Here is a 24934-nt window from a genome sequence, read left to right on the forward strand (position 1 = left end):
TAAGCTTGGGGAGTTGGACACATTAGCCATCACATGTAGTAGATGTGACTTACTTATTGGCTTCTGTGTGAGAAGTAGATTGGACAGTGAAAGTGTAAAGCACATTATAACCAGTTGAATATTAGTTTACCTGTATTAACATAATCAAATCCCGCACCTACGCTGGGACCAGTTTAAAGCGGCTGCCAATCATCCTGTTTGGAAACGTGTGGCTGTGGTTAGCAATTGTTCTGTTGGAAGAAAATTGTCTTGAAGAGATGGCCTTTGTGATGGAGTCATTTTAGTTTTTATTTACCAAGAAAATGCTTTCATAGCATTCATGCTGGTTATAGTGGTGGCCTCAATCACACACCCTCACCCTCACACACACACACATACACACACACACACACACACACACACACACACACACACACACACACACACACCACACACACACACACACACACACACACACACTCACACTCACACTCACACTCACACACACTCGTCCTGCCTGTCACTCCGCAGCTCCACAGGAGAGATTTAGGGGTTAATGCCTCGCTCAAGGAAAGCTAAACAGTAGCCTGCAGCCTTTTAAATTATTGCTGCCAGAAACTAATCTTTATTTACCCTCTTTTACATCCTTTCTTGTTACTTTTTTGCCTTTTTCTGTGTTTATCTAGAAGCCTATAAAATGTATTCTTTTTATTTTTGATCAACTTAAGATGCTTAAAAGTTGATCAATGTAAAGTTAATCTTTTGCTTTGTCTTCCCTTAGACTTTATTTTCACAATGCTCTAACGTCACTCTAAGCCACACAATGTCAAACTCAAGGCCCGGGGGCCAAATCAGGCCCTTGGTGGATTTAATTTCGGCCCGCAGGATAATTTCTAATTACTATTAGATCTGGCCCGCCGGTATATTGCACGCACACCTTCACTCAACTTGAAGATTTCCTCCGCTCAGAGCCTGACCCCAAACATTGATGAACTTGCACCCGAGATGAGATGCCAAGTATCTGGCTTGAACTAGCATCACAGAGCAGCACACTGAGTTTACATGGATGTTTCCTTCTGCACTTTTCTTCTTGCGACAACAGGGCATGTTTGGTTTTTTCCTTTGAGGGGAATTGTTTTTTTGAAGCTGTTGTTGGCCTGTGGAAAAATGTAATCATAAGAAATAACTCTGGAGAAGCTGCAGATAGAGCCATAAGAAATGAATGCAACTGATTATTTAATGTTTAATGTTGTTTTTATAGGCAATAATTTAAGCTTTGTTAGTTCCAGGTTTAATATGTGCAATAAGTTCATTTCAATAAGTTTTGCAATAAACATTGAACCAGTCCGGCCCTCGACTTGTACCGATTTTTAAATGTTGGCCCACTGTGTATTTGAGTTTGACACCCCTGCTCTAACCCCTCGGTGTAGATATTTTATGGCATGGTCTTATAAGAGAATAAAGGTCCTTATTTCTGCATTAGCTAGCCTTGTTTTTGTCATAATGTATTAGAAACTGCTACCCTTGTGGGACATTGGTTTGAACATATTGTTCCTAACTCTTTTCTTAGCCCGCGGCTGAGCATTTTCTCAGGCTAAATGACTTAGCTACACACAAGTTGTGGGACTGTGATTAGCTATATTCCACAGAGGGAGAGATTTACAGAGTCATTTTTTCAGTCTGTCCAAGATATCATATTTTAAAAGTGCTGGAAGGAGACAAAGTATATTTAAGCAATAAGCCATGAGAAGCTGCACTTGACAGTGATTTTGGAGCTGCTTAGAGGCATTGTTCGGGACTCATCTAAAAAAACTGTCAAAGCACAGCTCCAAGTAGCTTTCTACTTTGTTAAATGACTGCAATAAAAAAAAGAATGCAAATGTTACATTTTAATGTAATTTCTGCAATAAATAATGATACTTCTCCTAGTGTGAGTGGTGATTTTGGTTTGCTAGGTACTTTAGAAAAACTTCAAACACAATCAATCAAAAGTGAGATAGGCAACTGTTATAATTTAATCTCGATAAATAACTAGATTTGTTAAGAGGTATTATATTTATTGATCCACTTGAGCTAGTAAATGACATTGGAAATATGTTTCAGCTTTTAAAAGCCTTGTATCTAGGAAACGTCTATTTTGTATCTTTTGATATCACAATTGATCTCAGTACTTTCTTCCAGTAGCAGTCATTTATGTAAGCTTGCAATAATAAAGGGTAATGCAGAAATGTCCATCCAGCTACATAGGAGCTAAGGGTAATAATTAGACCGTAGTAGTAACTTAGATAACATAAAAGTATTGCACATTGCTATTGTACGCTATAAACATAGTGTTTTCATTGTGGTTAAAAAACTGTAAGATGCATACTTGATATTTCCACCCAACAACATGCACAATACTTTAAAAAAGAAATGCTAATCTTGACTGTTTCACCGAACAGGAGAGGGATTATAGGGAAAGCCTTTTGCCTATAACGTTCTGCCCTGAGGAATGTCCTCAAATAAGACTCCGGTTGTGGAAGAATAGTATTTTCTTAGAAGTTTCCTAACGTGGTGAAACTACCCAGAAGTACCAAAGTGGCAGCCATGTTTAGGGCAGTGAAATCTCTAGATGATATAAGAGTTGCTTAAATACTTCCCTTATTATGTTCTCTAGCATGGGATACATTGGACCATCCTTTACGGAAAGAAAGGATAAAATGCCGTCCCTTTGAAGTGACGCACCATTCTGTCGTTCAACGAAACATCCCATCGTGACCAACAAACGCGTATCATGTAAGCTATGGTGCTTATTAAGCATTTGCCTTCTTAAGCCATGTCTTGCCAACAGTGATCTCTGAATGCAGTCTGATTCTCTTAGCACTGCGTCCTAAATCCTGACGACTTTTCCTTAACATCTTACCTATATCCCATTGTTTTTCACTGAAGTCACGGACAATAGGTTAGGAAAAGGCAAAGGACCTGATATTCTTTTTCTATTAGACCACAGCACGAGTATCCCTTCTAGCACCTACAGTGTTCAGGATGTTTATCTAAAGCTATACCTGACCTCTGACCTCCGTAAAGGCAACAAGTATTTCTATTAATTTGCATTTTAAGTGAAGTTAAGTCCATTGCAATAACATGAATAGGTTTGATTTTGAGATGAATGACTAACAGGAATTAGCTGACCTGCTCCTAAGTCTGAGCGATGCCTATAGCTCGAGTGCTTTGAGAGTATTCATCTGTCTCTCTAGTAACCACCAAAGACACCAGCAGAAGAAAATGAGAAATGCTGTTTTATAATGAGAGCCCTAGGCAAATACATACAGAGACATGTCTTTTAAAAAAAATCTGTCATTATATATTCTCCTAGTAATACTGTAGAAGGAGAAGCATACTAAGAACTTCCGCTCTTTGAAGAAGTCCAGGCAGCTCTTTAATGTTTGGGATAGTTCTTGAGTTGCCCTGTGATATAGGAATATTAATCTTATATCCTGTCGTCTAGTATTCAGATGCAATCATGTAAGCAGAAATGTTTCCTTTCCACATGAAACAGCCAGGATACAGACATAATCAACCATGGCTGTAAACAAGGTGGAAATGTATAATGTGACCACACTACAAGAAAGAATGGATAAAGAGAAAACTATTACAAAAGCTGGAGCAACTTCTGGGTGTTTTCTAGACTTAAGTAACCCCTTAAATGGATGGTTCAATAAGTGTCATGTTAAGGTTTATACTCTGGTTGATATTTCTCACCCACTTTGCGGTGTACTGATGTAACACAGGAGTTGTTGCAGCAATAGGTGTGCACTTCACAAACTGAGTGCAAAGAGTTTCAAGCTGCAGTTTGTTCTTGGTGCAATGAGCCATTGGATTGAGCACAAAGGAATTGTGGCTCATCCACCATGTAAGCATGGCTTTCTGGTAGCATAGGGTCTGCATATTATTTTCTGTTGGTCTTTATGTGTCATTGAAGCAATCTATGTGTAATGGACCCTTTTAATGCTTTTATCTGTGCGCTTTATCACTTACTGCCTATGGTCATTTCGCATAAGCAGCGGGTGAACATGCACTCGTAAAATAACGGCACAGGATCAGGGTCACAGTTAAAGCTGCAATAATTAGTAATTTGATATCGGCAATGGATTAAATTATTGATCGTGATGTATTAGAATACAGTATGCGGTTACCATCAGCTCTCCATAGCATTTTAGAGACTTTTTTTTTTTAGAGTCTTACGGACCGTCCACACAGCAGCGTTAAAAAAATCTTGGAGGTGGGCGTATCTGAAGCTTGGGGATTTTTTGCGAGCAAGGCACCAACAACCAATCACATGAATCTCCCGCCCGCGACATACGAAGCAAAAAAGTTTGAAGTAAACTGGATATAAACTCCCCAAACAGGCGAAAACATACCACTGTCTCTGCCACCTCCCTCCATGCCTGGCTCCTCCGGTTTATATCCCGGTAGGTAAATAGGGACTGGTCATAAAGCACCGGGTGATTCCCTACCGCTAATTTCTCCTCCATTTTTTGGAATATGAGGAAATGACCTGCGGTATGTCTCTCCCAGCATACACGCCGTTTGATTGGCTAGAGCTTGAACTGTCAGATTTGCGTACACGGGATTTGATTGGCTGACGCTTCCACCTCAGCCTCAAAAGTTGAACATTGTTCAACTTTGAATCCTGAAAATCCTGAAAATCTCCGCTCGCCTGCCCACAATGCAGTTCGGCGAAAAGTGAGGGAAAGTGACGTCACCCCATTCAAAGTGAATGGGCAGAAGCGTTTCAAGATTTTTTTAACGCTGCTGTGTGGACGGTCCGTTACAGCTCTCATATGTGCACTGTTTTTAGTGAAAAAACCCAAAGAAAATAGGCTACCTTTCTAGCCCTTAATGGCAGACGTATATGGGTAGCCAAGTAGCTATAAATAGTGAGCATTAGGAGCAAGATATTTCTTGATATAGACATTTTGGACGGTTGGGTGGCCATGAACACAACTGCAAATGTGTGCTGATTTTATTCTATATCTGCTGCATGTGTAAATCTGTATTCATTTGCATCATGTTTGCCATTAAGGCTTGTGTGATAATGATATGTCAATGTTGTGTGTAGAGCTTATTGCAATGCCCCATGGGTATAAACCAAATCAACACTGATTTAGGAGGAACTAGATGTAGCTCAGGTTACAAATTAAGTTTGGGTTTGTTTAGCAGGATCAATGCATACGCTTTGATTGAAATGGCTCTTTAATCCTTTCATAGCTTTGTGTCCTTGTCACTCTGCTCTCAGTCCTCTACTTGGCATTATCAACATAGCCACTAGTCTGTTTTGGTACTGATAGCTGTCAGGAGTGATTCTCTCCGACACATCCTCAGCGGCAGCTCTCGCTTTAAAGCTAATTAAAAATGTAGACGCAACACAATGTTGTAAACTGAGTATTGCACCCGAGTTCTGCATGCACTGCAAAGATGGTCTAGTGAAGAAATGGAGCAACCAGAATAAAAAAAGAGGAGAAAATCAATAGTCCACTCTGCCTCCAACATCTTAATGCCACTCTCAGTGGAGGGGGATGTGTGGAAGTGATGGAGTCTCTGTCAGTTACGAGACATCAGAGGAGTTTTTAATTGAGGCCTCAGTGGGGCTGGGAGGGACACGGGAGATGTTGAAAGAGAGTGAGCCCGGCCGGTGTCAGGCGAGGTGGGCAGACCGGTTGTGAGACAATATTGTCGCCCTCTTTTATCCCTCTCCCAGAAAAGGGTTGGGCAGCATGACATGACATTTATAACATAGCATATCTTTGATGGTGGTGGTATATATTATTTTATTATAATCTCAATGAAACGAGATTCAAATTCAGGACAGACTCTTGATAGTAACAATTTATTACCTGAAGTTAAAATTATAATCATGAACTATTAATATAGTTTATAGCGGTTTTGGAGGAGTTTCATACCTGGTGGAAATTAAGAGCTTATCACACTGCACAGCTGTGTGTGTGTGTGTGTGTGTGTGTGTGTGTGTGTGTGTGTGTGTGTGTGTGTGTGTGTGTGTGTGTGTGTGTGTGTGTGTGTGTGTGTGTTTCACTTTCTTGCGTCTGTTTCATGCACCATGGACATGTCCTTCCACGTCAAACTTGTCTCATCATTAGGACAGGGACTCTACAATGCTTTGTTTTTTTATTCAAACCAGTGCCAGTGCTACTTGTGTCAGAGCTAAAGCCCATTTGTCAAACCTTCCTCATGCTTACTTGCTGACATGTTTCCTCATGACTTGCTCCTGCCTCTTCTGAGCTGTCTGATTCAATGTCTTCACCCGCCCTTTTCCTAGCATGCAAATGTGTGTTTGTTTTAGTGTAAAAGGGAAGTGATATGCTCACTGGTTAATATGCAGAAAGCCTATGCTTGTGATGCAATTCAACGTGACATTTAAAATCCATTCTGTACCAGAACAAATAGAGTAGCCAAATCCACATCACAGCATCTCTCCACCAGTGTGAAGTTAATTCTGGTTATACTGCCAGCCTCTACCCCAGGCCATTGTGTATATATATTCCAGCACAGAGCTATTACACATTCTTGCACCTCTCTGCCTGTAACGTAGCCTCCGCCTTGCTAACACGACAACCATGCAGTTGGCTCTGAGCTGTATATCCCGTTAATTAGCCAGTCTACTGGGTATGGGATTACCTTCGACTGTAAAGATGAGAAAGCTCTCTCTAACCTTGCCTCTGGCATATCTGAGTAAGACTTGAAATCATCCCTTTGAATATACCTGGGACTTCGCTGTGCTTCCCCTTCAAATCAGTGACTGTCATATGTTGCCCTCGGTGTATGCTGTAGTATAAAAAAAGCTTCCTGACAGTTATTGAGCTTTCCTGAATGAGGTGTATTTAAGGCACTATGACATTGTATCACATGAATCATTGATGTTGGTCACCTTATCTCTGTATGTGCAAGTGTCTTTTAAATATTAGGTATTTACGTGTGTACAGAAATGCACACACATATTGAACTGAATCTTTGCATGAATCTTGCAAAAAATAACGACCAACAATCACTTCATTACTGTATGCGCGAGAAGAAAGAGTCTAGCAATAGTCTTTATACATCTTCAAAAAAACAGATACAAGAAAACATAGGACTGTAGATATGGAAGCCGTAGATATGTAACTTGTTTTCCAACAGCTCTATTTTCTTTTGTTGGAGCAAGCCACAATGATTGGGATCCATATGGTGCATTGACCATACCTCAGTAACTTAAGCTAATTTTGTCTGTTTCTCTTAATGTAACCTCTCTAGGGAGTGTGTGTCCACGTTGGGTGGCAGCACATATTCACCTATGGATGAATCTGATTAAAGTCTGACCTACAAAACCAACTCTTCATTCTGAATCCATAGCGCCTCACGATAGTGTCTCTGGACTTTGAGACAACTTTCTCCTGAAGAAAGGTCAGTATCAGCCTGCCATGTCTGAGAGACAGCTTATAGGTTGAGAGAGGTCTAATAACACAACACCTCATTGTGATTCCAGCTCAGTCCAGCATTCACCTAGTTACCAGCTCCATGTCTGCTCGCTTTTGAACCCACAACCTGAAACATAATCACTTGCTTGTTTTATTCCACCTTGTCGGGCTGCATGGACCCCCTCCCTCTAACCTTCCCTCACTCACTAACTCATTCACCTTACTCTCCTGTTCACCCTTCACCATGTCCCTCACCACCACCAGATGGCTTTTATAGTTCTCCTGCTGAGAAAAAAGAAGGCTGTTAGAAACTTTATTCCTATAAATGCAGAGCCATTACTCTGTTTTAATGTGCACGTCTGCACATCATACACTCGTGTATGCCACAAGCCCATGGCGTCAAGGGAAGGGCAATAATGTCAGACAAATTGTGTAAGTAAATGGGAGCTGGGTCGTCCAGGAGACGAGCGCATCGCCTCCCTGCATGACAATAAGACAGTGAGGTAGCATCTCGCTGAAAAGCAATTTATTGAAATGCAAAAAAGAGGAGACAAGCCTCAGAGCAAAGATGCTGACAGGACAAAACCCTGTCGCCATCCATCTCTGTTTGCCAAGTTTTCCCTCTACAAGTGAGCTTCTTATCCTCTCCCCGAGAGGAGATGTGTTTCCTAGAAACCCTGCATGAACAGCTGGTGTGCCTGTGTGGTCACAATCTTTCCATGCTGGGGTGGAAAGGGAAGGGTTCAGAGGTTTTGATGAACACCTCTGAGGTAGATAAAAAAGGCTGGTAATTGAAACTGAAGCGGCAACAAATTTAGAGTCATTTGCTCAATGTAACCCTAATATTCATGCTCATGTTTTTCATTCTGACTAATCCATGTCCTCTGACACCGAGGCCATCTTCTTTCCATTAGCACGTTGTTATTGTTTCTGCCAATCTCTTTCCTGCGAGATCGGCGCTGCTCCACAGACACTGAATAAAGAAGTTTAAATCACCGACGTCGGCGAGCCTGCTTGCACTCGCGGAGGTAGTATGCATCAATCACCTCGCCAGTGTTGGGTGAATGTAATTTAAGCCTGAGCTCCTGCTTTGTCTCACTGAGTTTTATATCTCATTCACTTCTTCCCTGCCTTACTGTATTGTCTGAATGAATGTCTTTATCTCAGCCATGTGACCCATTGTTAGAGAGATATATAAGCCTATTTCCAGTCACAGGCCTGGCTTCTCCTCTCTGGTCTCCAGGGCTGTAAAGGCCCTCCAGCTGGACGGGCACTGCCACAGATCAACCCCTGGGCTAGCCCCTGGTCCTTGACACTCTTCTCTGATCAGCACTGCTCCTTCACAGGGCCCCCTACCCCTTCCTCTATCTTTACAACCAGGCAGGATAAGGTCAGGTTGTTGATCTTGACAATGAAAGAAAAACCTAATTGACTCTTCCTCTCTTCCTCCTCATCCCTCCAGCTTGTCTACAATGAGCCTTGAGGCTCTTTTTAGCCTGAAGCCATCTTTCTGTCAAGGGACATTATTCTCCTTTGGTCACAGCTTAAGAGGCTAGGTTTCTTCTCAGCAGGTAAAACTGGGCTGACAGTTGAAGAGAAGGCAGCTTTGATCTCCATCGTCTCCACGTTGCAGAACCAAGATGACAGGCAAGGGAGTCTTAGGAGCACTTTATTCCACCAAAGGTGCTGGAGAGAAAACACTCAGGCTTGTAAAACTGCCTGCAAATCCTGGCTCTCACATTCACTGAAGCCCAAACAATACCAAAGCTGGCCCCTCACTAGTCCCCTATAGTGTCTTCCAGAGAATAAGGGAGCCTCATTTCTCACCAGTGATGTGCCCTGTGTTACAGGCTCCATATGGAGGTGGTGTTTTATCATACTCTTGCCTGCCCCCATTAAATATCTATTTTTACCATAGCAGTCCGCTGTGGCCTCCTACATTATGACACACGAAAAACCTACGGCCAAGCATCACCTATAAAAAAGTAGCGATTAGTGGAGGATGCGCCAGGTGTGATCAATATAACCTGTAATGCGTTTTGCTAACATGGATTGAAGGTGCATTTGTAGCTACCCGTTGTGCCTTTTTATTCTATATCATTTTTTTAATATAAGTTTGATAGAGTTCAACAACAACAAAAAGCTGCAAGGGATGGACAAAATAACACATCACATTATATGTACAATATAAAAGAACATAATACCACAGCAACATTTTATAGCCTCTAAATCTGTAATAGTGTCTCAATGCCTCGCAGACATAGTTTCAATAAAACCTGAACATTTTAAGTAGGCTACTATATTGGATATGCCTTATATTGAGCAGGTGTTCCTGTAATTGTGTCCACCTACCAAATCTCTCAGTAAGGAATGAGACAGATATGACCTCATGTTATAGGACTAAATAATACCTAGATTTGTGATGTCACAAAAAGATGATGGGTAAGGATTAATGGGAAATGGTGGCAACACACTTCAACCACTGCATGCAGCACAGACAGTACTACAATGCCAACGTTAACATGTGCAGTTTTACTGACACGCAATCCAACAGACGGAATCTAATAAAAGCAAAAGTAATTAATGCTGCATGCAGGTTAAATGTGCTGAAATGTCCAGAATTGCATCAAGTCTTCATGTGGGAGTAAATTATAAGACAGCAAAATGAAAAGATGTAATAAATCTAGAGTGTAATTGCATTCACAGGCTACATACTTTAGCCCCTATCTCTTTTTATGTTTACTTGTCAATTAGCATTGAGTGTTGACATCAGCAGAAGTGAAAGGAAGTAAATACAGACAGGAAACTGGGTGAGTGTGTGGCATTTAAATTGGTAATTATAATTGTCTTGTTTCATTCTCTATCGTGTCAGTTATAGACACACTTTCCACTTGTTTTGATGTGTATTCTAATTTGTGCCACACATTAGTCAGTATGGAGAAAACGTGTGTGGAGGGAAGTTTCCCCTATCGGTGCGGCGCTGTAGTCGAACGACCCTATAGTAATGTGTCAGCCAAAAGCACTCCATCCTTACCCCTTGCACCGGGGGAATAGGGAAAGGGGGGACGAGAGGATAGGTAAACAGAGCCATTAGAGACAAATCTATTTCTGAAGAAAACAAAATCACATCATCAAACAAGAGAAAAAGAAAAATATGATCCTGCAGCCCTCTGGGCCCCGGCGTAGCAATGATAGCCGACTATGGCATTTGTCTTTATCAGCCTGCCTTGAGGGAGGGAGAGTGTGGTGGGAAGGTGTGAGAATGAAAAGAGAATGAGAAAGACAATGGAAGCAAAGAGCACGGCGTCTTCTTCACTCGTCACAAAGAGCTAGACACGTTTGTTACTGTTGTTGACTTCTAAGACGTGAGCGGCTTGTGTATGATTATTCCGCTTTCATACATGTTTTGTGGTTTCGCTGTCTGTGAGAAGTGGCTCTCCGATGGTCATTCTTTAAATATAACAGAGTGAAGGGCTCGGTGGACAGCGAGCCACGGTATCATCAGTCATGACCAGCCTGGGGAGGCATACGCAGCTTCATCAAAATGACAAGATTGACTTTCCCGATTTTATCCTTTCTCTGTGACATTTGGTTGTTTATTCTGCTGCACAGTAGCAGCACCAGAGTGTCTTTATAGTGCCTTGTGTATTGAGAGACTCTTTAAATAGATATATATGTTCAAGCAGACTATGTTGACCTTAAAATTGAAATATATAACATGTAATAAACATGAGTATCTGTCGACGTGACAACTGCCTCTATGTTATATTTAAGGCATTTTTTTCTATCAGATACTGCCATTTAACCAATAAGTAGTATTAACACGACTAATCTGCATGCATGCTAGCAGCTCTGTAGGAGGGTACTTAGGAACAGTGGTGCTTTGGGCTAAATACTAATGGCGTCAAGCTAACATGATGATGTTAAGCAGGGGTAATCTTTACTTTGGTAACCATCTTAGTTAAGCTTCATCAACATGCTAGCATTAGAACATTAGCACTGAACATGAAGTGCAGCTGAGGCTGATGGGGATGTTTTGAAGTTGACGAACCAATTAACTGGACAAATTAAAACTTTGACATGAGGATGACACTTTATGAAAGGTTAAAGGGATCACAAAAGTTATTACAATTTATCCAGAGGGGATATTAGTGTCTGTATTCATAGGATTTCTAGCAATCCATCCAATAGCTGTTGTGACATTTCACTCAAAACAACCGTTATTAAGCTCACGTTAGGGCTAGGAAAATGTCAGATGATCATTAAAGTTATTCGGTGTCATGTTCTAGGGACCTCTAATGTCTGTACAAAATGAAATGGCAATAAATCAAATATTTATTGGGTTATTTCAGAGAGGAGAATCGGGTATATTTGCTTCTGGGCATCAGATGGACTGGATTTTAATCTGAGAATCTCCTCCAAAATCACGCCTTTATTTGCCCTCCATCTTGGCTGGGCTGCATTATAGCCTTTCTGCATAGCTGAAGCCAAGTCTTTACAGATGCTCCGTCATTTCCTCTCTCCAATGGCAGTCATTTTTCAGTCTTTTTTTATTATTATTATCTTCCCAGAGCGGGCACTCTCTGAGGGAGGCCTGTTTGTGCTGAAGCCAGGCTCGCAGCTACAGTATTTAGCGGCTCGGCTGTTTTCTTTTCTTCTCCCTCCGTTCGGTTTGAAAACCCCAGGGAAATTTGGCTGTGTCTCTGATATTTTCGTCCTGCTGACCAGTTTGTATTCCTTCTCATCAATTTGCAGTTTGCCAACATACTGTAACTCACTTTGATGTCTAATTGTCTTCAAAGTTATTTGAGTGTAAAAAAAGATCATCAAAAAGTTATACAGAAATATGTGGCGTGCAAGTTTTTCAATTTGCCTCTATTTGAAATATACTGAATTCTTAGACATTAAGTAGTTATAGAATATTAAATCAAACGCATCAGAACATCAGACATCTGAGCAATGTGTAGCAGAAGGCAAGGGGGTGGGATAGTTAGCGCCAACATCCTCTTAATGCTGTGCCAATGCTCTATGAGTGAAATGACAACACGGTCTTATGTGCCTGCGTAGCTATCTGCCATCTGGACTCAATTGAATGAGTCAAGTGTCTTAATTGGACACTAGTAAAGCAGCTCATACTCTGCTCACATTGAGTAATGGTTCACAATAATTTCTCTAAATATCCCTCTATTTCTGAGTCAAAAGTTATACAGAGACAATATGACGAGCCTTACGAGGATGACGTTGGAACCATATTTCACTTCCTGTTCTGCAGTATGGATAACTCTTGTTCTTTTATGATAATCAAATCGAGTCCTATATCACACCCTTAACATTTGTCTTAAGGGGCTTTACACCCTATGTCCTTAGACCCTTGAGGCGTACAAGTACAAATCTCGGAACAAAATGGAAGAAAAGAAGAGGCATCCCTCCCCCAGGACGGACCAATGTGCAATAGATGTTTGTTTAAAAACATAGACAATCCATATGACCGTATGTACAGAAAAGATAGATTCAGGTGTATTTCAAAAACTGTCCACGTGCTGCCAAAAATATCGAAATGGTCAAATAATAGTGATGGATACATTAGTGACAGTTGCGCTCCGATTTTAACTCTGCAAGAGTGAATAATGAGGCTGTCCCCTTTCTGCCCTCCCCTCTCTCTGCCCTTTGCTTCAGGTCAGAACATGGCGTTCCCCCCGGTCGCTCTGTGGGTCACTGTTGGCCTGGCCGTCTGTCTGCTGGTGCTGCTCATCGCCCTGGCTGCTGTCTGCAGCAGGAAGATCAAGGAGAGCTGCGAGGAGGCCAGGAGAGAAGGTACAGGGAGAGAAAGAGAGAGGGGGGGGGGAGGGAGGCTCTGCACATTCAGCACTGGAGTATATTCTCACAAGTCATTGGTGATGACTTGAAAAGCCATGGTTAATCCTTAAAATGAGATAAAACCATGTTTTTTGGCCTTCATTAATGGCAATATAAAATTTCAGAACGTTGCAGCTATTTGTACAAAATAATAAAATATTTCTTGATTCTTTCTTGGACAGTGTTAGCCTACATACACAGTTCAAGGGCTTGCTGAATAATGGATGCTAACCTATCAAGCTCTCTGGCAGGGCCTCTAATAAATGCAGAATGACTCCTCTAAGCACATAGTGGGTCAGTAATTGATATGCATAATTGCGACATGTTGCCTTGATGATGTGGGAGGCACAAGAAGAGCGGTGAGAGAGATAGCAGCAGAAAGCAGTGATGAGATGTTAACTGCTCAAGGAACTTTGGGAATCCAGAGGGGGTTCTGCTTAATGTGCAGAGGCAGGATCTCGGATGGTGGGACACATATCTTCAGCAGGAAGGGACATCATTACTCGGGTCCAGTAATTAGCGGTGCAGAATGGCTGAGGATCGCCGCAAGTGCAAAGAGAAAAAGTTTTGAAATGAGATAGATAGTGCAGAGCCACCAGCTCTGCTGTAATGAGATCCGCTCATAGTGGAGGAGACATTTAAATAAAGGTCAGCCAGTGTCTGCACCAGGGCCCAGAGGTTTAAAATAAATATGGAAGTGACACAGACTCAGAGGAAAGAGTAAATAGCTCCATGAAACATATGAAATCAAATGAAATGGAAAGAGAGAAATATAATGCAGTTCCTCCCATGGGTCAATAGGCTCCTAGGGTTGTTGGGCCCTTTTATTCAGTGTGTGGGGGGGGTGTAAGAGCTACGATTTCTGCCTGCTCCGAAGGCGGGATTGATTATGTGGTCAACCACTGTCCGCCTTGTTGAAATGTTAAGTCTTATTCTCTACCCTGCAGGCAATTCTTCTGCAGTGTTTGGTCTTTTCCAAGCACGAAACTGAAGAGTGGGAACGTCGATTTATTCACACATCATGCAGACTCTTCTGATACAATGATACTGTATGAATACAGATGTGGCAGGGCTTAAAATAGGATTGTTAAGCACATATCCAGAGCTGAGGGGAGGACAGGAAGCAGGGAAGTGCAACCTAATTGTAGTTGTCTTATCTTTTAATGGCGTTGCCGGCTATGGTCAGATTGAAGTTGACTCTCTCTTAACCGTGTCTGGGTAGTGAGGGTCAGTAAGAGTGGAGAAGGGAGTAAGTCATTTTTCTTACCTGTCATAATGTATTTGGAGCACCCAATATCGCAACAGAGCCGAGTCGCTTGTGGAAGCTCAATTCCAGAGGCAGTGTTGTATCTAAACACCAGCATGGTTCAGTTCTTTTTTACATAATGGTTATGAATCTAATATATGCTTTCAGTGACCTATCCGGTGCCGCTGTTCCATTTCTCCGAAGCATATTTTACATTTAGATAAGCATATGATTTAATCAGACTTACGCTCGGAGCTCATCGGTAGGTGACATGGGACGGATCTCCCCTGTGTGATGGATGAAAGTCATGAGGGAAAGTCATGAGGGAAGCAGTGTTACCCCTCGGGGGGGTTTGAGCGCATTGGTGCACATTTTCACAGGGGTGAAGCCTCAGCTCTACCAAAGACCAAATGCCTTAGAATAGATAATTCACCTTTGTGTGCATGGGACTCACATTAAATAACTCATACGTAGATTCTTTCACATCACATCTATGTAGCAAATGTTCATAAAAGCAGAAGTAAATTCCTTTTTTTTTCAAAGTTTTTTCAAATTAGCTAAATAGTTTCATTTTTGTCATCAAGAGTTGGTATTCGCAGGGAGAGAAAATGAATTAAATCCAGATCAGCACAAACTCCGGCGACATTAATACGGCTCCGCTGTTTCTTGGGTGCAAGAATGAATGAATTAGTCTCACTAATCAGTGTATTTATAGTACTATAAGTTTACTGAGAGGACATTTGCCTTTGCTTACATTTGTAACAGTCATGATGTAACAGCAGTGTTTAAAGAGATTCAGCCGCAGCCGTGCTGCACCACTTCTCTGTGGGGGAAACACAGAGGCAGAAGGGAGGATGATGAGAAACAGTAACACTCTTCTGGCTTCACTGAGTAGCTTTCTTTCCCCCGACTCTCTCGTCTTTTATGTGGTTTGTCCAGCTTTTGTGCTTAAGCCATAACCGCTCTACTCCTTACCCCCACACATCTGGGAAGCAGCCAACAGGGGCATAACATTGTAACACTCTCAATGTACAAGGGAAGCAGTTCTCACTCCCTGACCTGTGGATGCCCTCGCCTTCACCCTTACTTTAAGGTGCCTTTTAAATGAGCTTCACTATCCTATCAAAGCCCCGTCCCCCGAGGTGGTTCCACTGCCGCCACAGTGGAGGGGCTCGTGGTTGATTTGCAGGTGTTGAATGAAGCAGTGAAGGTTAACAGGCTCACACATCTATATGAATGTTACACCACAGTGCTGGAGAAGTGAAATAGTGGTATATGTTGCTTTCTCCAAGGTGTTTTTCTCGATTTGACTCTCAAAGTGCATTATTAAGAAGATAACTCACACAGGTATTGTAGACATTCTGTTTTAAGTTTGCAACAAAATCATCATCTTGTCTACCAAAACAACATTTTAGAACATATGCCCAAAGCTATATTTTACTCTGACTAAATAAATAATACAGTTTTTGTACCTTTTATAAAAAAATCCTATTTCGGGCTGCCATATAATAGCTCAGTTTGTAGAGCTGGCGGCCCATTTAGGGGCTAGGTCCCAGTGTGGAGGACCCTGGTTCGGATCTGGCCTGGGACCCTTTGCCATGTCTCATGCCATCTGTCTCCCCCATTCAACGCTAAGACTTGAATAAAGGCACTGTTGTGAATAAACATATAAAAAAAAAAAATCTCATTTCATTATACAACATTACACAGAGGAGAAACTAAAGAATGTGATGTGAGGCTGTTTGAATAGAGAAAAGACAGGGAATCAGGCAAACGTATAGGAATACAAACAAATGACTTGTACTGCCTTGACATTTAATTTTGCTCAATAACCAGTTTAATCTCATGTATCAGACTCGAAGTATTCAATTTCAAGCCCAATCGATGTGATATGTGTCATATAATTAATATCAGGCGCTCGAATGCTCTGATCTATTTTTAGCCTGTGTGTGTGTAGATGCATGCCATGTGTGTGTGTATGTAAGTGTGACAGCCATCACTGGTTTGCCTCCCTAACTCTGTTGACAGTGGGTTTTCAGAGAGCCAGCAGCTAAAGCCTAATGTGATTACTGTCTTTGCAAAAGAGCTGGATGGGAGGTTAAAGGGTGGGGTACGGCTCTGTGAGTATGTGCGTGTGTTTTTGATGCGGCGGGGGGGGAATTGTGCGGAGCTTCGTGGTCATATAGCTCTCTCACCACAGCTTGTCCTTTGAGCTGTGAGGGATCAGCTCACCATAGGCTTGTGAAGAAGTGACTGCATTGCGTGCCTGCCTTTGTACTGTGGCTCTCTCTGATAATGGCTCCTCTGTCTCCCCACAGCTGAAGAGGCCAAGGAACTGGAAGAAGAGGAGTCAAAGACAGGTCAGCAAATCCACACCTGGTCAAGCCTCAGCCTCTGCGTGCATCAGAGATCTGCTTTGTGTTTTAGCTTGCACTGATGAGGGGAGTTAGTGACAAAAGCTGGTCAGGGAACAGCTGGAAATCCAGTTATGAACCCTTCTACTGTATAAGAGACATATTTAATCCATTTAAAAATATTCCATAAATATATATTTGTCTTATGGCACAATACTTTAAAATAGCTACTGTATATAAACAAATATAAATATTACCATCATTCTATTCGGTTTGAAACCCTACAATCACATTTCTAAAATAAATACAAATAATAATAAATGATCCCTAGAACATTTTACATTTGTGGTTTTCCAGGAGGTTCTGTGGATAACAACTTAATCTAAAATCTCCTTCTTGGAATGTTATATTGTTGCAAGACTATAACATACTGTATGTATGTGGATCAGAATTTACCCTATTTTTGATTATTTGCTGGTTTGGTTTGATGCGATTCCACAGCATTGAACACAGTTAAAGTTACAAATCCTTTAGAAGAAACTGATGTTGAAATGTGTTTAATATTTAGCATTCACCACTTGGAGGGGTGCAACCATGCACGGCTGTAAACACTGTCAGGAACAGGCAACGGAGCATTTCATCCACTGAAGGGTGGATCAAGCGGGAAGACCAGACTGTACACAGGGCAATTAGTTTAACACGTGCAAAATCTCTTTGACATCTTAATCTACATTTTTCGAACAATTGGGTTATATTCTTTACATCTACTGTGCAAACTAAGCTTTGAGGTCACAACAAATATCAAATCACCCACAGTTTAGCCTCTTTTTAAAGAGCCCAGGTGGCAGGATGGTAGGGACCCAACAGAACAAGTAACTGAATGTTAAGTTTGTTTACTGAAGAGTGAGTGAATGCTGATGAAGCATGAGTGCATGTGAGAAAAGAGACATGCTCCAGGCACCAAATCCATTCAACACACTCACCCAGTGGCACAAGTCTTCCGCTGTGAGTGTGTGTTTGTGGGTTTGAGGCAGAGAGAGAAAGACTGGCGCACTAATTTAGTGATGCCAACAAGCTGTTTTACATTATACATTCCCCTAAAGCTATAGCTATAACACTGAAATCTATCTGTCTATAAATTCAATGGTAACAAGTTCCTCAAGTTCCAAGTTTCACAAAATGCCAACAATAGTGCTGCCGTGTCCTGAACTTAAACGATCATTTTCCCCAAGCCAAATTGATTTTTCTCTCCAGTCCAGGCTGAAATGTGTTATGCATATTATTGTCACTTTGAACACGTTGCATTTTTATGACGAATCATCCAGCAGAGTGGACAGACATCACCTGTGACAGCCCTCGCACCGCTTAATGCTTCACCGATTCTGACAGGTCACTCTTCTTTAAAATCTAACAAGTTTGAATCACTCTCAAATGTTTTTCATATCTATTTTTTGCCCCTTGGTAAAAATATATTACACAAAGTCCTGCATTAAACCAGGAAATAAAAATGAACAAGATTAAGAGTCGACAGACATGCTGTGTTCCCTTTTAGACTGCATTAAGTAAAGTTGTGCTTCCAGCTAAATGGTCATATTAATATGCTAACAATGACAATGCTAATATTATGATATTTAGCAAGTTTAATGTTTCAAAGAAAATAGTAAACAGCTTTACTTTTTGCTTTGGGCTAGATACACATGCTGACATGCTCACACAGTAGCAACAATGGTAACAAGCCGATGTTTAGCATGATTGTCAACTTAGTGTAGCATGTTAGCACGGACACATTTGCTAATATGCTTCAAACACAAAGTGCAGCTGTATATGCTGAGTGTAGAGCTTCATGTCTACATGACGGGCAAAATAGTGGTATTAAACTTTTCATCTAAGGCTTGGCAAAAAAGCAAATTAGCATATTTCTTAATGTCAAACTATTCCTTTTATACCTATTCAGTATATTTCACCTATTTGAAGAAATTGCTTTAAGTTCAGATTTGAAAAGGGTTATAGGTTTTACTCAGAATTCGTCTTTTGCTTTTCATAACACTAGCGAAGCAGGACAAAATAATTCTGTGTGTGCTTCTTTTTTTTGTGATGAGAGTAATTTGATATTTTGCTTACTGTGACCTTATGAGTCCAGAATTAATTTCCCCATTAGCAAGCAGAGCAAGCTTCTTTTGCCGGTCCAGCCTCAGTGGCTACCCTCACAGTCCTGAGCAGTTCTCCCTCAAGCGTTAATGTCATTAGAGTTATTCATTTGACTCCTTCTTTAGTCTGATTGAATTATTTAGCCTTTCTGTGAACGGCAAAGTTAATACCATGTGATTTTAATAAGCTGAGAGGTGAAGGAGAGTCTCTGAGTGAAGGGGGACAATGACTTTCACTCTCTAATGCCTCTCTCATGAATGTTTCAGAAAGATCTGTGCAGCCCGAAGCGGGGTCAGCCATCCCACAACTAGTTAGACTTATGGTGCATTAACACTGCATTGTGAGGACCGGCTCTACTGAACTGGACTCACTTGGAACTATCCTTTTTTGGGGTTTTCAATTAGCAAAAGTTGTCGATAATACACTTTTTTGGCATCACGTTGGAAGTGAGCTGAGCCCATACTAGAACATGGAGTTAAAAAAACTGCAGATGATCCTTCTGAGAAAATGTTCACTAGTTAAAGGTGGGGTAGGTAATTTTGGAGAAACCAGCTCGAGATCGCTAGAATTTGAAAATACACAACCGGAAAAAATCAGCCACTTCCGTACAGAGCCCCTCCTCCAACACACACGAACGCGCACATGACCAATGAGGGCACGGGATAAGTTTGTGCACAGATGTAAGGCTGACAGGCAGGTAGGCCATCCAGTTATTTTAGCCGGGCCGGCTCAGATGATTGGTCGTGCTTTTTACAGTACTACGGCTTCCACAGATGACATTTTTTTATGGATTTTTTGTCAAAGCACTTAAGATATTCATTGCTATCGGGATGTTAAGAGCATTCCATGGAATATAACAAAAAGTGTATCTCGAGCCGGTTTCTCAAACTTACCTACCCTACCTTTAAACACGGAACGCACTGCACTAACCAGCCATCTTTACATAGCCCAGCTACCGCCAAATACAACCACAATTATTGCTATTTAAAAAGGCATCTAACCAAATCCTGTACATTCTTGACCTCTCTGTCGTGGATAAAAGGATACAGAAAGTGTTGAGTTAAATATGATGTCACTACATACTATGATGGTTAGATTAAAACACTGCCTACACCGTGGGGGAACTAACTGCAGAGGAAACTGAACAGTACCTGGTACCATAAGTGAGTTAAAACTAACTCTGCAGTGGTAATGAGGCATAAATAGTTCAGATTTAGCTGAAAGGAAAGGGCAAAGGACTGAGCCTGGAGACTTGTGTACGCCTGTACTCCAGTGACAAGACAGAAACTTGCAGCCCCCCCTCGCTCTTGCTGCCTCTCGTCATGCACCTGGTTGATCCAGGTGGACGTTGTGGGCGGTGAACTGGTGAAATCAAGCTAATGGCTGTGCCTTCTGAGATCACTATGTAAGCACTCTAGACAGGAAGCTTTGTTTTGCCATCTGGCTCCAATTGCGCTGACAAAGGCAGAGGTTCCTGCATGAGACAAAGGAGCTGAAATGAGCCCCACTTTAATAAACCCAGGATGATGGGGAGCCACGTTTGTGTGTTATCTTAATGAGCTGTCCAAAGGAGAGCGCGCCTCCCCTTTCAAAGCCAGCCTGATTCTAACAATAACCAGTGATAACTAGGGACCTGGGCGCTTTCAGTTGCAATGGGGTAGGATCCCTTTGTTGCCTTTACAGTGGAGGCAAATAATGTTTAACAAACACTGGAGCTCAAATTCTGGATTTATATGCAGGTGCCAAAGCCAAGAGCATCCCCTTCACACTCACTCACAGGTCCACACAAATGCAAAGGGATGCACACACCACTTGCTGATAGAGAAGCAATGTTACACACTAATCTACATCCACACAGATGTGCAGTACAGTGCTGGTTTCCTCCCTCACCTCCCCACCTCTTCCCTGAAATGTGTGTTCAGTAATCTGAGCATGATGTGCTGTTTAGAGGAGGCTGCAGTCACGCAAGTGCAGCTCCTCCTGTCAGAAGCTGGCTTTAGTTTGTGTGCAGTAGCCCCTGTCTCTCCCTAAATCCTGGACTCCAAGGAGTCAGGCCTTAGCAACCATCTCTGGAAGAGTGTTAGTCGGTGACCCAGTTCTTTTATAGACAAAGAATTGTCGGAAAGAACAATTTGACACGCCCTTTGAAAAGGGAGCTCCATGCCAAAAACGGTTTTATTAACCCTTCTTAACCGAGCCAAGGTCCCGTGAAGGTGGGAAGAGTGGGCTTTATAAGGCTTGAATGCACAAGGACGCCCCTCCCTTTACCACATTCTGGTTCCTTCACGCCAAGGCCACCACTGAAAGTTGCTCAAATCATATTAAAGCTTCAAGCCCAGTAGCTCATCTCCGTAAATGATTTTAAGAAGCCAGCTAGCTAAGAATGTGTAAAGGTGACTCTAGAGCAGACAGACAGAAACAAGGACAGCTGTACCAGTCAAAGTCACCTCTGCGCTTATTATATCCCCCCTCTATCTTGTCTATTGAGTTATTCACATAGCAATGAAAATACAGCACCCTAATGCGTGAGGAACAAATTCACCCTGTGTCTGTCATGGCAATCTAAGTGTAGCATCTTTACTGCTTCATTCAAGATGTTTAAATATGTCTGTATGGTTCAATTGCTGTCTCGTGGAATATTATCCATTAAACATAGAGTTAATTTGACTATAGTTAGGCCATTTCTTATCCTTTATGTCCATTTAACCATAACAATTGGAAAAAGGAAATTGGATAATTGCAAGCAGCCAACAACGACTGGAGAAATAAATGTAATACATTTGGTTTCTTAAAATCTGGTTGTTTTTTTAGATCTTTTAATGATTTCTAATTACTTCAAAGGCACCTTAGAGCAATGATTTTTCAATCGGGCCCTGTTTTTTGTGGTTTCAAAACGTATTCACTAGCATTTGGTGGCAGTAACGTACCAACAAATTCAGCAAGATTCCAGCAAATGCAGTAAAGAAGACTATTGCTTGCAAGAAAACAAGGATGTAAACAATACAAATATTTCAGATATCTTTTTAAATTGGCTTTGCAGATGTGGAAGAAATGCGCTCGACATGTCCGCTGGGCCTCAGGGAAACACCTCAGGAGTTATAATGGCACACTGAAAAACTTCTTGGACACATGGCATTAACAAACCAAGGCTTATTAAAAGTTGCAAACCGTGTTCTTTACATAACCCAGTTTGACAGACCTGCAGGTCACTAACATACCACTCCACATTGCTAGTTTGAATTGATAGGGCCTTGGAAAGCAGCCCCCAGGCGGCTCGGCTTGACATGCTCTCCCTTTTCACTGGCAGCACACACTCAGCCACTGGGCACTCCCAACGGTCACACATTACCAACTAAAGATATGTAAATAGAACATTCATGTTGCCTTCATTATTAGATGTGGGTCACCGGATAACTTCAAGAGCACTAATTAAAAGAGCTCCCAGCACACCATTGCTTAGTAGTTGCGCACACATTACTCAAGCACTGCACTCATGTTGCCTGCTGGTTCAGCACCATACAGTCAGCTGCATGTTTACTACTGTGTTCTCTCTGTGTCCAACCCCGAAAGATGCTGTTTTGGTGTTGAAGGCCAAGAACATGTGTTCGTTAACAATGGGAATTATAAATTGCACAAATGATAAACATACATGTAGCTTTCACATAACCAGAACTCTCTAATTATGTGCAAATAGGTGTTTCCTGTAGATGCTGTTCTCCCTTCTTGCTATAGATAACTTCAATGTGAGAATGATGAGATTTCCAAATAAAATTCCAAGTTGCTGGCAAACATTGTCTTTAGTTCAAGGAAGGAAGTCCTGAAAGACTTGCAGCACTGTTTGCAACCTCTGGAAGGTTATCTGCTGGCCCGTTGAGGAAAAGGCCACCTGATCATTGTCAAAACAAATGTAGGAAAAATAACAGCTCCTAAATCATTTGGAATAATGAGTGTTGTCACCGTTAATAAAAGCAGTCAAACGCCCTCAGTGTGCAACAGTATAAAAGGAGCTTTGGTGAGAGGACAGGGGAACTTTAGGAGTGAAGGCAATCCTTTTCCTGGGATGAATCCCCCTGTACCAACGCCATTTACATCCTCCTGCCACCCAAACCCCCCCTCATCCCCCCTTCTGTCATGTAATCTACGCTCCTCTGACAGCACAGCCAAGGCCCGGTGGGAGAGTGCCTATCCATCTCACTACCCCAATCTGCCTCCCCTGTTTGGTTCCACATGAGCACTCAGCTGCTGTGACTAATTAAATAAAGCGCTGTGCCCTCTGCTTCCTGTTAGCCATGGCAAGGTTGGTGCACAGAGATGGAGCAGAGGAGGAGGGAGAGGGGGGGTGCTGAAGGAGGAGGGGACTCAATAACAACCACCAAGCCTGTAATGATGCTCTGGTCCTTAAGACAATACACAAAGTTATGTTGAAAGAATATTGCTTTTATTTTTACTTTTTTTGTTTTTAAGAAGGGGCAGGTAAAATAAGATGTTCTTCTCTCTGCTCCTTTTCACCATGCGCTATAAAAAACTAAAAAAACAACCAGTATAAGTGTACACGTTTTGTAAAGTGTACATGTTTACTTTCTTAAAGTGTATTAAACAAGACTTCCCACAGTCTCTTTTAGATCCAACTTCTCCAATTCTTTGGCATGTGCTGGAATATTTGCACACAACACAACCCCTGTCCATATATAGTGTTTAGGGGGTGTTACTTATGCTAATAATACACAACAAGCCACATACCTCTTATTTTTGATCTAGTATGATTCGTCATACAACACACCTGGGTAAACATGTTTTAGCATGATTTTAAACATTTGGTGTGTTTGGACTTTTTTAGCTTTCTTAACCCAACATTAAGAAAAGTTCAACAAAATGTTGTCCATTGAGTAAAAATGACATCTTACCCCTTGTGATACAATACAATAACTGCCATGTGTGGAATAAACAAATAAATAAATGTTGATGCTTACATGACTTAGTTGAATTCCTCTCAGATCGTTAAAAGTTGCACCATTTTGATCTTATTCTTTTTTTTCTTTCAGCCATGACGCTCCTGAATAGCTAAAGTCCAGAGATAAAAGGTGAGTGTGATTGCATTATGAATATCTGTGTGTTAAATGCAGCTGTGTGTTTTATTTGTTGTCACACTTTTTCTCGCTTATCACAATTGCCTTGTGTTCTCAGCCGTAATTCTCTGGAGGACACAGGGCCTCTGTAGGTTATGGGTAAGTGCTGCTGTAATGAGGCTCCGCTGCATTCATTTAGCAGACAGTCGGGGAATATTAGAAGTCTTGACATTTTGATTTCAGGAATCACAGGGTCACTGGCTGATATGACAAATCTATTTTATTTTATCATGCATGCACACATAAATTCCCCCGGCCTGCTCAAAGCTGTAAGAGTCCAATTAATGGTAAACATTTAATGTGGGAGTCATTTCTTTCTATTTCCTGCTGTGTATAACTTCATGTTCAGTGCCAGCGGGACTGTGAAGAGCTGGAGTTGACCATTACATCATAAAGTTAAGAACATAGTTTTAATGGATTCAAGCAATGTGTCCCAGATTCTGGTGGATGTTTGTCAAATCCTCATTTCATCAATGTAAATGCAAGATTCAAATATAACAAGTATTTGATGAGAAAAAGACATTCTCTGCTACTTAAACGGTAAAAAAAAGTCTGCTTTGTTCCTGTTGACATTGGTCAAACTTTATCACTACTATGTCATGCTAAAATATAAATCTACTTTGTAGTTTTACTTTTTTATGTTGACAAGAAGACAACCCCCCCACCCCCAACTCGCTGTTTAGCCCTTGAGTAGTAATCAAGAAATGGGTCAGTGACATTTCATAAGAACTGAATATCAATATTATCGATCAAACTCAAATCTATAGACATATA

The 24934-nt window shown here is 41.5% G+C and overlaps 1 protein-coding gene across 1 annotated transcript in view; it reads left to right on the forward strand.

Annotated features, from left to right (window-relative positions):
* Positions 1 to 24934, forward strand: part of cd276 (CD276 molecule) — a 67649-nt gene that overhangs the window by 31920 nt on the left and 10795 nt on the right. Inside the window, exons 5-7 of the mRNA XM_034117101.1 lie at positions 13107 to 13244; positions 16851 to 16892; positions 24077 to 24115. Of these exons, the coding sequence (XP_033972992.1) occupies positions 13107 to 13244; positions 16851 to 16892; positions 24077 to 24099 (203 nt within the window). The 3' untranslated portion in view covers positions 24100 to 24115. The remainder of the gene's footprint in view (positions 1 to 13106; positions 13245 to 16850; positions 16893 to 24076; positions 24116 to 24934) is intronic.

This window comes from Trematomus bernacchii, unplaced genomic scaffold (genome assembly GCF_902827165.1).
Source record: "Trematomus bernacchii unplaced genomic scaffold, fTreBer1.1, whole genome shotgun sequence".
Classification (NCBI taxonomy): Eukaryota; Metazoa; Chordata; class Actinopteri; order Perciformes; family Nototheniidae; genus Trematomus; species Trematomus bernacchii.